Here is a 16063-nt window from a genome sequence, read left to right as displayed (position 1 = left end):
GCAGTTGGGGGTGACCAGGTTGGCAGAGGAGGGCAGTTGGGGGAGACCAGGCCAGCAAGGGAGGGCAGTTGGGGGGGACCCAGGCCTATAGGGGAGGGCATTTGGGGGGGACCAGGCCTGCAGAGGAGGGCAGTTGTGGGTGATCAGGCAAGCAGGGAGGGCAGTTAGGGGCAATTGGGCTGGCAGGGGAGGGCAGTTGGGGGGGATGAGGCCTGCAGGGGAGGGCAGTTGGGGGGGGAAACAGTCCTGCAGGGGAGGGCAGTTGTGGGCGATCAGGCCAGCAGGGAGGGCAGTTAGGGGTGACCGGGCCAGCAGAGGAGGGCAGTTGGGGGGAGACCAGGCCATCAGGGGAGGGAAGTTGGGGAGGACCAGGCCTGCAGGGGAGGGCAGTTGGGGGGGGACCAGGCCTGCAGAGGAGGGCAGTTGGGGGGGGCAGGCCTGCAGGAGAGGACAGTTTGGGGGTACCGGGCCTGCAGGGGAGGGCAGTTAGGGGTGACCGGGCCAGCAGGGGAGTATAGTTAGGGACGACCAGACTGGCAGGGGAGGGCAGTTAGGTGTCGATCAGGCTGGCAGGGGAGTGGTTAGGGGGTGATCAGGCTAGCAAGCAGAAGCGGTTAGGGGCAATCAGGCAGAGGCAGGCGAGCGGTTGGGAGCCAGCAGTCCTGGATTGTGAGAGGGATGTCCGACCGCCCGTTTAGGCCCGATCCCACCAGGATCGGGCCTAAACGGGCGGTCGGACATCCCTCAAGGGGTCCCAGATTGCATAGGGTGCAGGCTGGGCTGAGGGACAAACCGCCCCCCGTGCATGAATTTCATGCACCGGGCCTCTAGTTAATTAATCAATACAAATGTTGACTAAGTGTATTGTATTAGAAAACACTAGTTATTTCCCTCAGAAAAAAGACAAGAAATGGGCAACCTCACTTTGCCCCCATAATCAAGACTTTTGTGCTAAACCATCAAATTATCACATCTCAACCTCTTCAGCTATTCTAGAGCTTTCCTTACTTTCTTACCTCAGTTCTCTGACATCTTCAAAAAGCATCTAATAGAAAAGGCAGTAAAGACCCATAAAGAGATTTTTAACTTCATCTTGAATATTAAAAATGCTGTTTATCTTTTTCAGGCCAATTCTTCCCAGCTACAAGCCCAAGAAATGGTAAATCACGGTAACAACTACCATCAAATAACATTGCTCTCTGTTAAGCAATGTTAAGGGAACTGGACTAGATACTCTACCTGAGTAAGTGAAATGTACCTGGTCCCTCTGGTTTCTAGGGCCGTCATCAGTTTCTGTGATCTCTCTCTCTCTCATTACCCCCTTTCAGTTTACAATACAAGTTGTGTGCAGGCTGCCATCTGAGGAGATGGGGGGCCTCTCTATAAAGATTAAGGAAGATTTCCTGAGAACAAGCAGTAACATTCTAGAAGTGAATGCATCACAATGATTCCATTGGGTTGCTGCCACCACTTTGGAATGTTTGGAATTGTATGGGGGTGGATGGGTCCACTTTACGGTTGTCGTAAAATGTCCTGCAATGTGGGACTGTCCTCCACTCCAAAGAGAATCCATACAGCCCACGTGCCAGCAGCACCCCCTTTGATAAACATGGAGTGAGCCCCTTGAGGCTGGGACACTGTCTTAGTTAATTTTTGTAAAGAAATCCCTTATTCTTTAGCATTCAGGAATAATCCAAAAAAGCTGCATTCCTCCTGGGTTCATTAAAAGAAATCCTGTAAGCTAATCTTTTTCTTCTCAGTCCCTCTCCTTTTAATTGCAGAACTCATTTCAAGTGAAATGTAACCTGGATTCTCCCATTTCGGAGTCACCATCCTCAGCTGCAAGGACGCTCCCAAACGTGCAGCCTGGTAAAGGAGTTCCCGGCAGAGGATGGGTCTGTCTCTGGGGAGAGGAAAGAATCTGAGCCAGAGGACGGTTTTCATTCTTGGCCTGGTCTCAGCTTGGGAACCAGTGGGAGGGAGCACGTGGTCAGGGGTGAGGGGAGGACCCAACCAGCACAAAGTAAAGCTGCCCTGTCCTTTGGAGTTGATTTCTCAATGTAGATTTTAATTATGTTTCATTACAAACTGCCAAGAATAAAAACAACTTCTTGCATTATTTTCCTATTACTGTTTTAATTTTGGGTGGTTTTCATTACCAGAATTTTAATGGTTAAAAAAAATTCTATTTTTTACTAGGTCAAAAAAATTGATGCTTCCTCAACACTCTCTACACACAACAGCAAGACTACAGCCTTGTAAGACCAACTGGCAGGAAGTACAGGTCAGCCCTCAAGCACCTGAAGGAGGAGTGAAGTTCCCTATGTCACGCCTCTGCTCCCATTCTGGTCACAGAAGGCACAAAGCACAATGATCTTTTCCCCTGTCCTCTATTCCCTTAGGCTGGGAATAGGTTGGGTTCTGCATCCATGCCTGATATAATTTTGTGAAGCAGAGCAGACAAAAGATTGTCAAGTCCGGAGTGAAGCAAAATTCCCTACTCTTATCAGTAGGCCGCCTACATACCCAGTCAATATTATCAATGCTGCCTCTCACACAGACATTGGAGGGTGAGGGCCAAAATGGTACTAACCTACCCTGAATGTTGGCTACATTCCAGCAAAAAAGAAAAAAGAAAAAAGAAAGGGCATTTCATGGGGAAAATGATTCATTAAAATACAAGTATAGCCCTGATCAGTGAGGCTCAGTTGGTTGGAGCGTCCTCCCGTACACCAAAAGGTGACTGGGCCGATTCCTGGTCAGGGCACATACCCAGGCTGGGTTTGATTCCCTGGTCAGGACACATACAGAAGGCAATCAAAAGATGTTTCTCTCTCATATTGATGTTTCTCTCTTTCCCTCCCTTCTTCTCTCTATAAAATAAAAAAATAAAATAAACCTTTTAAAAAGAGAAATACAAGTATGTATTGCATAGAACCTAACTGTTAACACTGAAATTCTTCTGTTTTGAGGTGAACAATTATTATGTACATCAACACAAAAATTAAGAACAAGTGAAGGAACAGAATACTGCTTTATTTTTTTTAAATATATTTTATTGATTTTTTACAGAGAGGAAGGGAGAGGGATAGAGAGTTAGAAACATCAATGAGAGAGAAACATCGATCAGCTGCCTCCTGCACACCCCCTACTGGGGATGTGCCCGCAACCAAGGTACATGCCCTTGACCGGAATCGAACCCAGGACCCTTCAGGCCACAGGCCGACGCTCTATCCACTGAGCCAAACCGGCTAGGGCTAGAATACTGTTTTTTAAAATCTTTTTTTAAAAAATATATTTTATTGATTTTTTACAGAGAGGAAGAGAGAGGGATAAAGAGCTAGAAACATCGATGAGAGAGAAACATCGATCAGCCGCCTCCTGCACACCCCCCACTGGGGATGTGCCCGCAACCAAGGTACATGCCCCTAACCGGAATCGAACCTGGGACCTTTCAGTCCGTAGGCCGAGGCTCTATCCACTGAGCCAAACCGGTTTCGGCTGTTTTTTTAAATCTTAAAGCACAAGGAGGGGATGAATTAACATGATGAGTTAGAAAAGCAGGCAGCTTCCCAGGGGAGATTAAATGTACCCCTCCAATGGGAGGTTGGTTGGGATAAGACTGGAGTTGGGCTGCACAACCTCTGCTTAGCAACACTGGAGAGAGGCCTGGCTGGCTGGCACAGGGTGCCGCTCCCTTCTGGGCGTGTTCACATGTTGTCTGCAAGGTGGGGCTAAGCCAGCTTCAAAAGCCCAGAACCTCACCCTCAAGTCTCTCAAGTGGGACTCCTGTGCTGAACATCTCCATATCTTGCTCCCTCCTCCTTCCCACTCCCTCCCTCTCTTTCTCTCTCAAAAACAACTCAGAAGTTAGCCCGTTTCCAAATATGTAAACCAGAAAGCCATTCAGGTGAGTACAGATGGTAGCCATTCTGTGGTCAGAATATAAAGTGGACTTTACTAAGTAGAATAAAAAAATTGAGTTGCTAAAAGAGGCTTTGTAGATTTAAGTTTTTTTTATTTTTTTATTGGGAAAATATAATAAATACAGAGCACAGCCCTAGCCCTGTGGCTCAGTTGGTTGGGCACTGTCCTATGCACCAAAAGGTTACTGGTTCGATTCCCAGGCAGGGCACCTGCTCAGGTTATATGTTCGATCCCTGGTAGGGGGTGTGCAGGAGGCAGTGGATTGATGTTGTGCTCTCACATCGATGTCTCTCTCTCTGTGTCCCTCACTATTCCTCTCTCTAAAAATCGATAAAAATATTAAAGGAAACACAGAGCACAGAGCTTCCTTAGGGTAAGGCTAAGTTCATCCGGGCCTCTAGGCTCTACAACACCTATCCCAAACATCTGTTCTCACTGCCTTTTCTATGCTATTCCCAAATAATCTAGACTGCAGGTTACCACAGGCCACATTCCTGACAAAACATGAAAAACTTCTACTGACCCACTTGGGGAAAACCTTTTGATAAAATAATTACATCCAAATCTCCATAAAGGATTAAAGAGCTCAAGTTATATTTACTGGATTTCAAACATTCACCAGGCACCTTAAAACACAGTTCTCAGGTTTAGGTGTTGCTCTTAAGGCTGTGAAGATCAGTGAACAAATATAAAAGCACTTCCTTTCATGATTTCAGTAAGACATCCTAACCAGATTTTCTAAGTCACTATATAAATATCAGTGGCTACCAAGCATTGGTTGTGCAGGGTTCTCAAATCTGACTGCACATTGAAATCCCTTCAGTAGCTTGAAAAAATACTGTTGTCTGGGTCCCATACCCAGAGACTTTGATTTAATGAGGAATGTGGTCTGAGCAGCAGTATTTTAAAATACTAATGGTGATTCTAATAGACAGCAAACCATTGCTATAGGAAATAAAAAGAAATATATAAAGTGAAAACCCAAATATTTATCAACTATTGAGAGGATAAATAAAATTTTGTGTATTGATACAATGGAATAGTATTTAGCAACAAAAAGGATTGGACATGCTACAACATGGTCAAACCTTGTACAGATTATGTTAAGTGGAAGAAGCCAGTCATACAAAACCACATATGGTATGATTCCATTTACATGAAATATCCAGAATGGACAACTTCATAGATACAGAAAATAGATGAGTACTTACAAGGGACTAAGAAAGTTAGAATTGTGGAATGAATGCAGTGGATATGGGGTTCTTAAAAAAATATATATATAAATATATAAATATATAAATATATAAATATATAAATATATATATATATATATATATATATATATATATATATATATATAATTGATTTCAGAGATGAAGGGAGAGGAAGAGAGAGAGAGAGAAACATTAATGATGAGAGAGAATCATGGATAGGCTGCCTCCTGCACGCCCAACACTGGGGATTGAGCTCATAAACCCGGCATATGCCCTGACCAGGAATCGAACCGTGACCTCCTGGTTATAGGTCCATGGTCAACCACTGAGCCATGACGACTGGTAGTGGGTGTACAGGAGGCAGTAGATGGATGTTGAAAATGTTCTAAAATTGAGTGTAGTGATGGCTGTACAACTCTGAATATACTAAATCACTGAACTGTCCGCTATAAACAGGTGGACTGTATGGCATTTGAATTATATCTCATAAAGCTATTAAAAAAGAGTAAGAAACATAAATTCTATGCTCAGCTCTCAAGGAACTTAAAATTTAGTTGTAGAGAGAGAGAAAAAAAGATACACAGATAAGATAAGCATCAAGAGATTATTAGAGACCATTAAAGAGAATTGTCTAATGCAGAAAGTAAAAACTCTTAGATTCAGGAGGCTTGAAAGCCAAAATGTTCTGATATTTTTCTTGTCTAATTTGAAAAAGAGAGAGAGAGAGAGAGAGAGAGTTAGGATCTCCCTTAGTATGCCCCTGATACCACAGACCCCAAAGTCTCTATTTCTAAGCTAGTGAGAGAGGAATGACTACTTAAAATTGCCCCCACAAATTATATAATATGTTTTTATTGATTTCAGGGAGGAAGGGAGAGGGAGTGAGAGACAGAAATATCAATGATGAGAAAGAATAATTGCACATCCCCTACTGGGGACTGATCCTGCAACCCTGGCATGTGGCCTGACCAGGAATCAAACTGTGACCCCTTGGTTCATGGGTCGACGCTCAACCCCCATTGAGCCACACTGGCCAGGATATACACTGAGTGGCCAGATTTTTATGATCTCTGAACGCATAATGATCTGGCCACTCAGTGTATATCCTATATAATAAAAGGCTAATATGCAAATTGTCCCCTCAACCAGGGGTTCGACCAGCAGGCAGGCCGGCCAACTGCCCATGTTCCCTCCCCCTGGCCAGGCAGGCCGGACCCCACTCATGCATGAATTCATGCACCGGGCCTCTAAAATACACACACACACACACACTCACACACTGAGTGGCCAGATAATTATGCGTTCAGAGATCATAATAATCTGGCCACTCAGTGTATATTCCTTCAGATTACAGGCTGTTGATGGATTATAATGAGTCACAAGTCAATTATCAACAGGGCCTTTGAAAGATTTGGTGCTCTAAATCGATCCTATGTCCTGGATTTGTTTTTACTACTACGAGTTTGGGTCAAATAAACTTATACACACTCACACACAAAAATACTTTCATATATGAGGCTTTGTGACAAATGAGTATTGTAGAACATACACTATAATAATGGGATGGAGTCTGCAACCCGGGTATGTGCCCTTACCCGGAATCAAACCACCAACCTTATAGTACATGGGAGGATGCCCAACAAACTGAGCCACACAGGCTTGGCATAAATATGTATCTTTACTATCAAACTTACTTTGATAATAAAGATACATATTCAAAAGAAAGAGTCAACAGAACCGGAGAATGTTCTAACTAACAAGGCAAACAAAGGTGAACAAAGACTCCAGTAGCTAAGAGATTTCATTAAGAAAAAGGAAACTGTCCCTGAAAAATATGAGTCAGAATCTAAGACACTGCTGAAATCCCAGAAATTTTAAAAACTATTATATTAAATTAATAATCTCTTCAGTTCCTGCCTCTCTTTCCCCCAGTTTTTCTTAAAGTGAGAGCTTTTCCTCCTGTTCAAAACTTAACTAGTCCTGGTCCAGTTTGGAAGTGGTGATTAAGTGCTGTTCGAGTCAGACTACTTAGATTTGAATCCCACCTGTACTGCTTAATAGTTGGGTCACTTTAAAGCAGAACTCTTGGCCTCTCTATGCCTCTTTTCTCACCTGGGAACTAGAGATAATGGAATCTCCCATGGGATTACTGTGAAATTATGCATATAAAGCCATTATCGCACTGCCTCACGTGCAAGTAAGTGACCAATAACACATCTATTATCTTACTGCCAAATTCTTCCTGCATCCAAGTTTAAGACACAGAACCATCCCAGATGAAGGAAAAATTAAAGAGGAAATATTATTTATGCAAAACTCTTTAAATAAATTTGTTCAGCAAAGAGAGAAGAAATTCCCAAGGGGGGGGGGGGTAGGTAGTACTTATAAATTTATAGATCGTTCCTTTTCTCATGCAGTTTTGTAAGTGAAATTCATCCTGAATAAAAAATAAATATTATGAAAACTAATGGCATTTGGCTTCTAACTCTTCCTAGTAATCCTAAATACAGACAGGGTTTTGTTTTCCCCAACACTGTTTATAAAAACCCAAGTTAAAAAGGAGAGATTCCAAAATGGCCCAAGTTATTCTTAATGCAGAAAGACTGATGTGAGTTGTGTACTCATGCTACATGCTGCTTCCACAATTTCTCAAGAGATTTTTCACATCGAAAAAGGCAAGTTGTTCTCTGGTTAACATTCATTCAGGAGATGAGAGGCCTGTCCTATTTTTCTTTTAAAATAATCTTATCAGGCTAGTCCAAGATCAGTTTCATCCCTCACACATTTTATCTCTCCAAGACACCCTTGGAATGAGTAAGGGATGGTTCCTTGCACCTATTGGAGATAAAGAGTCTAAGATTCTCCTTACCGACTTATTCATCAACACCTCCTCTGCACAGAGGGTGAAAAACATACCCTAATACCACACCATACCTGGAGTTTCTTTGACAAAAGGTCAGAATCCATTTTGACTCTTTGTTCAAATCTTTCCCAACTACAATGATTTAATATGAATCAGTTATAGATATGAAATTCATTCTAAATTTTACTCCATTTTCTTTTTTCATCGTCTTCAAGTATGCTAATTGATGTCTGATTACAAAGGTGGTAAGGAGTTATCAAACATAACTAGAAAATTCACATTTAAATGAAAAAGTATATAACCTTTATGCACTTCTGTATATAGAATGTTAAATTACTCAGAAAAGAGAAAAAATGTAAAAATTGAGAGTTCTAGGCCTCAACTCCTGAATTTAGGAAAACAGAAAGTCCATTAGCATCATATATCCTTTTGTAATATAGATTACTGTATACATGGCCATACAGATTACTCTTGAATAGCAGTTAAATCTGAAAGCATACTTCTTCATACCAGTGAGAACCAGAGGAATACAATCACAATCATTACTGGGGGAAAGTTCAACACAAACAGTTTTAAAGGGGAAAAAACACACAAAAGCACAATACATTGTCAGTAAGTTAAAACCTCACTCTAGATCTTCAGATCAGTCTAAATTTTACTAAAACATTAGGTATTTACTGTACTTAATAAGTTACACATTTCCTTGAACCAAATTACAAAAAAAAATTACAAAAAAGGAAATATAAACATCTCCTTTAAAAGTCCCTACAAAGTATGAACAGAAACTTATTTTCACGTTTTTAACGATTTACAGAACTTCACAGCAAAGCACTATGAAACACAAGTGCCCCATCCTCGTTTCTTATAAAAGCAGCAGCATGCTAAGAAACTGAGGCACATTCTCAAACATTTAAGGATAACCATATAAGATCCGAAAGCCTAAAAGCAACAGAAATTCTAATCTACACTCGCAACTCTTACCCTTGACAGCACAACACAGAGTATCCTGCCTTACACATTTTGGAATTGCAATTCTGAACCTCTAAATCCAAAGACAAAGCCGCCCTGGGGAAAAAATAACAGTTGCGCAACAGATCAACAGCTCCAACTTGTCCCTTGGCTCCGGCGAGGCAAGGTTTGCACGCTATAAAGCAGGAAAGGGCCAACCGAGGGCCGCCCTGACAGCCAACCGGCCACTGTCACGAAGGCCAAGGCCACGCACGCGGGGTGCGTCACCAGGAGGCACCGTGGGAGGATGGAGCAGCGAGGGGCGCGGCTGCCTCCAACCGCAGAGTCCCTGCCCCGCCTTTTCCTCCCCGCGTTGGGACCAGACCAGGGGTCTTCCCGTTGGAACTTTCGCACCGAGCGAGGCCCGGTTTGGTAGCCGCACGTCGGGGCGCAGTAACGCACTGGGCATTTGGGGGCCTCCTCGGCCCCGCACCCGGGGGCTGGGTTTTCTGGCCAAGCTGCCTAAGAGAAGGACCTCACGGATGGACAGAGGAGCTCCCTGGGCGGCCTGTAACGGAGTGAAATGCTTCCATTCTCTCTAATGGCCTTCAGGCTAATAGCTCCCGCTACACAGTTTTGATAGTTAACGAGAGCATTCTGCTTGAGGAACCCCTTTATCAGTAGACGAGGTGGGGGGATACAGACAAGGACCCCCAGAACCAGACTCAGATAAACTAGCAGGGGTCCACCAGGGACACAGGGCTCTGGAAAGGTGCTCTAACCAGGGCACCTTTGGATGCCTACCTGTATACGCCCCCTCCTCCCCCTCCCCCTGGGCCTCGCCCCTCCTCCCTTCTCTGGACAGTAAAAGATGCCGGCGTGGATTTGAGAATTAGTTCGCCCAGTTCTCAAGCTAGGCCTTCTCGAGCAATAAACCTTTCTGCAGTCCAAACTCTGATGCACTGAATATTGGCCTTTCTCTGGAAACCTCGGGCACACGAATCCCGTATCTGTAGCGGACCCCGCGGGGTGAGGCGACTACACGGCAGCTGGTGCGGTCGCGGAGCCGGGCGCAGCGGCGGCAGAGACGCGGCCCGAGTCCAGCCGGAGGGGACCTCAGCTCCCCCGAGAGCGGCCCCGTGACTAGGCACATTTTTGCCGGCTCCCAGGCGGGGGAGCCGCACAGCCCCGGAAGTGCCGGGCCGGGCCGGGCCGCGCCGGGCCGCGCCGGCTCAGACCGCCAGCGTCCGCCCCTCCAGCCCTGCAGCCTCTGGGCCCGCTCAAACTTGGGGGGCCAGCTGGGGCTCCGCAGCCAGAGACGCCCCACTCGCTCCACACACGCGGCCACAGCCCCAAACCCTCACCCAGTCGCCCTGTGGGGCGGCGGGCACCTGGTCGGTGGGTCACCCGGGCGCGGCCCCAGCCCCCTCGCGGCCCCTCGGGTGCCCGCTCCCCCGCCCCACCGCGGCCCTGAGGCAGCGGCTCCCGCGTGCGGCCGCGGCAGCCCCGGCTCCGGCCACCGACGGGAGGAGAAGCCGGAGGCGGCTGTTCCTCCGGGACCGCGGCTCCCTCGCGCCCCCGCCCCCATCCCGGTGCCACAGCGGGGCCGAGGGCCGGGGCCGCACCTGCTGGGACGGCAGTCCCGGCGGCGGCAGCTCCAAGTCCATCATGCTGAGCTGGGGACCGTGCGTGAGGCTCCCCGACGGCGGTCCGGTGCGGGCTGCCCAGGCGCGGCGCGGACCAGGCGGCACTGACGGCGGCGGCTCCTGCGGGCTCCCAGGCACTCGCTTCTTCGCGACCAGGCCCTAATCGCCGGCCGGGCTCCAGCCCCGCCACGCCTCCCGCCCCCCGAGGGCGGGGCAAGAGCCCGGGCCTTTCCTTCCCCGACTGGCCGCACGCGTGGAGCTTCCGAAAACCCCCACCCCCGCCCCGGCTGACGCAAGAAGCTCGCGGTCCGGGGGCGGCGAAGGGCCTCGGGCCGGGGGCCGGGTGGGCGGCTGCGGTGCCGGGAGGAGGGCTGCAGGAGCTCCCAGGTCCCTGCGCTCCGCGTGCCCTTCCCGCGAACAAAGCTAACACTCTCCGCCCGAGAGATTAGGAGTTGTTTGCCGAAGGCGCTCTCGGGGTCAGACGCTTCGAAACAGTTTAAACAGTTGGAACAAACGTGGCGGGGGACCCGGCTAAGGCGCCGGTATCGCAGCTGCGCCTCCCCGATTTGGAGCGGCAGAACCTTGCCCCGCTTTATCTCCCCTCGCCGCCCGAGAGCGGCGCCAGCCGGGGGCGGGGGCTCACGCCCTGGGCCCGGCTGTGCGCGCCGCGAACTGCCCTCTCGCCCTCGGTCCGCTCCGGGGCTGGGGCCGGCGGGACTTGCCCAGGGGAAGTGAGGACCGCGCGGGGACCTCGTGCTCGCAGTCACCCTGAACGCCCTCCGCTTACTCCCACGCGCTCACAGTCGGCCAGGCTCTGGACGCCAAGGGCACAGGCGTCTCTGTTGGTCGGAGATGAGTCAGTGCTGCCCACCAAGACCTTTCTTTTCCCACCAAAGCTCACACACCGTTCCACAGATGGGTCCTTGAACACTGCAGTACTTCGACATGCCATGGTCTTTACAAGTTTCTTTTCGCGTACTCAGGATATAATTTTAAAAGTGGAAACTTTAAAATGTTATAAAATAGTTTGTGTAGTATAGAAGGGATCCGTTCTGTAAAAACATGTGCCTAGGAAAAAAGTTGAAAGTTGTTCACCAAATATTAATAGTTGTAGGCTCATGAATGATTTTTATTTTTCTGTCACTTTATGTTTTCAATCTGTGATGAATATACATTACATTTTATATGAAAAACAATTACTTAAAAGTGATTCATTGCCCACAAAACTTAAAGTTCTTGAAAACAGGAATGTTGTGACAACTTAAAGATTTAAAAAATAGATAAACTGGTTTTTTTTCTCTTCTGTATTAATAGTATAACTTTAGTAAGCCTGGTTTTCAGTTTCTAGCTTCTTGATATTATGCAAAACCAGGTGAAATAGTGCCAGCGGTGGTGGTTCTACTATTTCATTCAAAAAACCTCTCTCCCTCTTTCACACACACACACACACACACACACACACACACACACACTCACCTGACTATAGCAGGTCAATACTCAACTTACTTTCTCTAGGTTGCATAATTTGAACACTCCCAGGATTTATCAGTAAACTTATATGTTCAAATATTCCTTGAGATAAGTGAAGCCTAAATTAATTGCTTGTAATTGAAGCAAGGTTCTTCAACTTGAATTAAACCCTTTCAGATGGCATGGGGAAAGCCTGTAAAATGATCTGCACACTGAAAAAGAAGCCTTAGAAGAAATTATTTACAATGAACCTGACATGAAAGTTGCAGAAACAAAATAAAACAACATTTCTGACTCAAAGAAGGGCAAAGAGTATATTGTTTAACAATTTGAGTTACTTATTAAAACTACTACATCCCAGAAGGTAGACAATGAACCCAAGAGGTAGGAGATGCCAAAGTTATATATGACATGGCTGCTGCCCTCAAAGAGTTTATAAAGTATTTGGTATTTTCTTGTTAACCAACAAATTTCCATTGAGTTTAGACTGAATGAAATTACTTTTACAAAACTGCAATTCCTGGGAGTATATTATTTCAGCCACCTGAAGAGTATTTTCAAAGGGCGTAGAACAATATCTGAAGAGTCTGAACATGTTTAAGAAAAATAAACACTAGGAAAGCTATTTGGCATTGAATGGTGGCTCAGCACACAAACAAATAGGGAACCCTGATCTCAGAAGGCTCATGTTAAGCAGATTTCCAGTCTTCGCAAACACTGAAATAAACAAGACTTTAGGCCTTGCCCTCTACACTTGCATATTGTGCTGTGGGGGCACAGCTACTAGACATTAAGAAGCTCCAGAGGAACAGGAAAGATAATGCTGGTTTTACTCTCCTGTCCTGGTGCCATGGGGTTCCTTTTTATTGCCAAAATCTCCTACCTACTATTTATTTTTCCCCCCTAATTGGTTTCACATTCTACTAACCCTCCTACATTTCCATTCATGTCTGAATTCTTTGCTGTCTTTGGAATCACAACCCTCCATAGACGCTTGAAATTGTTAGAATTATAATATTTGCTCTAGAGTTGAAATAAGCATTATCAAATAAGCCTTCTGAGCACACAGTTTGGATAATGGTAATGCAATGATCCATTTATTTCACCTTCTTCTCTGTGATCTAAGCTGCCAAGTTTGCAAGGCCCAAGAAAGTACCTACTGTTTCAAAACCTTTCATCACATTGAGGTTTCTTTCCTCTTCTTTTCACGTTCCCTTGCTTGTAGTCCGTGTTTGAGCCAGAAAATATCCAGACTCTGATGGAATTATGGCTTAAGTTCTACATTTAACCATCGGAGTTACTAGTTTACAGTTGGAGTATATCTGGCAGCTAGTTTTTAAAGATGGCACCTAAAAAACCACCACCCCACGCCCAATATTATGTAGATTTCTGACATTGAATCAAGGGTGGCCCTATGACTTGCTTTAAATTGTGGATGGAGGCTGGAAGTGACATGATGTCAGGTCTCCACCTTAAAAAATTAGACTGCTTTTAATTTTACACTCTTAGAAGTCAAGTAAGAAGTTTAAACTTTTCATGGGAAGAGAGGCCATGGGGAGAAGTCCTGGGGGATAAGACTCCAAGTGGAGAGAGAAACTATGTGAACAAAATCACCAGACATGTGAGTGAAGAAACCATCTTGGCCCTTCCAGCCCACCTAGTCATGCCCCAAGGGACTCCAGCCCCAGCTGCCATCTGACTGCAACTATATATGACGATTCCATCAAGACCAGCGGAAGCCTGCCTGGCTGAGCCTCGTCAGAATAAAGAATTGTGAGAGATTATAATAAACTGTTTTTAGCCACTACGTTTTGGTGTGGCTAACCAAAACAGCATATATTGATTATCAATATATTGAATATCAAGGGTATGTTTTCTCCTGGCTGCATTTTATTTGTTAACCATCATTGTGAGCACATATAGGCACGGTACCTTCCAATTTAATAGAGTCTCAAACCCTCAGAAGCAAACTGACCTCCCTGTGAATAAGGAAGTTATCCTCCCTATAATATATGCTTGTTGCTACATACAAAGGAACACTTCGTCACAGCATGCACCCGTATCATACCATTAAATAAGTGATGGTGAGATATTCTCCTTATCAAACACACTTAAGGAATTCAGACATTTCATCAATTAAGTAGGTGGAGGTTACAGAGATTCTGGACCTGGCATGACCTTATTTATACCAGTTATGTAAGATACTTTCTGAATATCTGCTGAGGGAATTTGAACTTCAGGAACAGCATGCCCAGTGGATAAACTGAACTCCAGTACAGCAGTGTTCAAAATAATTAGTGTATTAATTTCAAAACACACCCATAACCTTGGTTCCTTGGTGTGCATACCTCACTATGCAAACTACTGATACAAAGAGCTGTAAATCTCCAAAGCCAGTTTTAACTTGTAGTTTCCTGCTCATAATACAAACAGTGCTCTGTAGAAACTGCAGTGCAATGCATAAGGAGAAAAATCCAGAAGTTTAAAAGAGTGCTTTTGAATTATATGTGGTGATGCCTATATAAATATACATGCACAGAAAAAAAAAAAGACTGAAATATATGCTTAAAATGTTAACCATAATTAGCCCTTGCTGGTGAGCTTAAAACTTGGCCCTCGAATCAAAGGGTTCCAGGTTTGATTCCCTGTCAAGGGCACATACCTGGGTTGCAAGTTCCATCCCTGACTTCTGTCATCGCAGGGTGGGAGGGAGGAAGGATGGGGGGAAATGTGTGGGAGGCAACCAACGGATGTGTTTCTCTCTTTCCTCCTTTCCTTCCATTCTCTCTAAAAATCAATGGGAAAAATATCCCCAGGTGAGGATTAACGACGACAACAAAAAAATGTTAACCATAATTATTCTGATTGGTGATGATTTCATTTTTCTCATTTTGCCTATCTGCGTTTTCCTAAATAAACATTATTACTTTTACAATAAGAAGCAAAAAATGTGGGGGTGGGGGTAGGAGGGGTTATAGGAGGAATATTGGCTTTCCCCTAAGCTACTGGGTCCACTTCATTTTCAAATTAAATTTTAATTACATGCTTTGCAAACCTTTCTGTATCTACTAGAGTGGAGCCTGGAGAATTTGACCACATCTTTAAGTGTGGTTTAAGAGTCTAAAAATCCTTTGCCCTTTCAATCTACTTCTATATTTGCAAAGTTTCGCTCAGCAGAATAGGACAAGGATGGAATTTTGTGAGTACACCGAGTAGAGCACAAAGAACTACAGCTTTGGAGTGATATGCAAAGTTGCCCATACATAACACTGTTGTATGGGGAAAATAAACAGAGTACAAAAAAAAAACACTTATGCCTAGAGCCATGTCAGCAAGGCCGGCTACCAATTTTTAATAATGGGGATCAAATATCAGATAATTTTCACTTTCCTCTTTGTAATTTTCTGCATTGTTCAAATTTTTACAGTAAGCAATTTTAGAATTAGGGTAAAAATCAGTTAAATTCTTTTCATTTTGACAAACAAAAGCAAGATGCACGGATGGACAAACAGAGCATCCCCATGGACAGGCCTTGCAGACAAAGCCTTTAACATGCTTGGAGGCTGGAATGTGAAAAAAGGGAAGTAAGTTTTGCCAAGATAGTTATCTTCGGGCACTTACTACACCATGGACTCTTATTTGGGCTTTTGAGGAATACTATAATTAAAATAACCATTCAAGGTCTTCTTGCTCAAAGATGACAAGTAGGTTTTACTTTGCCCACTCCAGTTGGTTTAGTAGTGGCTTCCCACAATGCTTTGCTGAGAAGAATTCAGAAGCAGCTTCCTGATTTGGTAGAAAATTTTCAGTGATTGATTAATAATGTCTTCCGTAGGTACAGATTTACAGGAGTGGTGGCAGACATCAGGTGTTTTCCCTCTCTGATTTAGTGCAACATTTGAAGAAACTGAGGGGTGAAGTGGTTACCAATGATCACACAACTAACTACTGGCAGAGTCAGGAGTAGAATAATACTTCCTGACTCCTGATATTAT

At 44.9% G+C, this 16063-nt stretch overlaps 1 protein-coding gene across 2 annotated transcripts in view; it reads right to left on the bottom strand.

Moving 5' to 3' along the window:
* NFE2L2 (NFE2 like bZIP transcription factor 2) overlaps positions 1 to 10864 on the bottom strand; it is a 38399-nt gene extending 27535 nt beyond the window's left edge. Inside the window, exon 1 of one of the 2 annotated variants that reach the window (XM_079782198.1) lies at positions 10578 to 10864. In XM_079782198.1, coding sequence (XP_079638324.1) covers positions 10578 to 10622 — 45 coding nt within the window. In that variant the 5' untranslated portion in view covers positions 10623 to 10864. Of the gene's footprint in view, positions 1 to 8985; positions 10485 to 10577 lie in introns of those variants that run through there. The other variant, XM_079782199.1, reaches the window with a different exon arrangement.
* Between the last annotated feature and the right edge of the window lie 5199 nt (positions 10865 to 16063).

The sequence above is a fragment of the Cnephaeus nilssonii genome (genome assembly GCF_951640355.1).
Source record: "Cnephaeus nilssonii genome assembly, chromosome: 10".
NCBI classification, from domain to species: domain Eukaryota; kingdom Metazoa; phylum Chordata; class Mammalia; order Chiroptera; family Vespertilionidae; genus Cnephaeus; species Cnephaeus nilssonii.
Note: the sequence above shows the minus strand (reverse complement) of the source record. Positions and strands in the feature narration are given on the sequence as shown.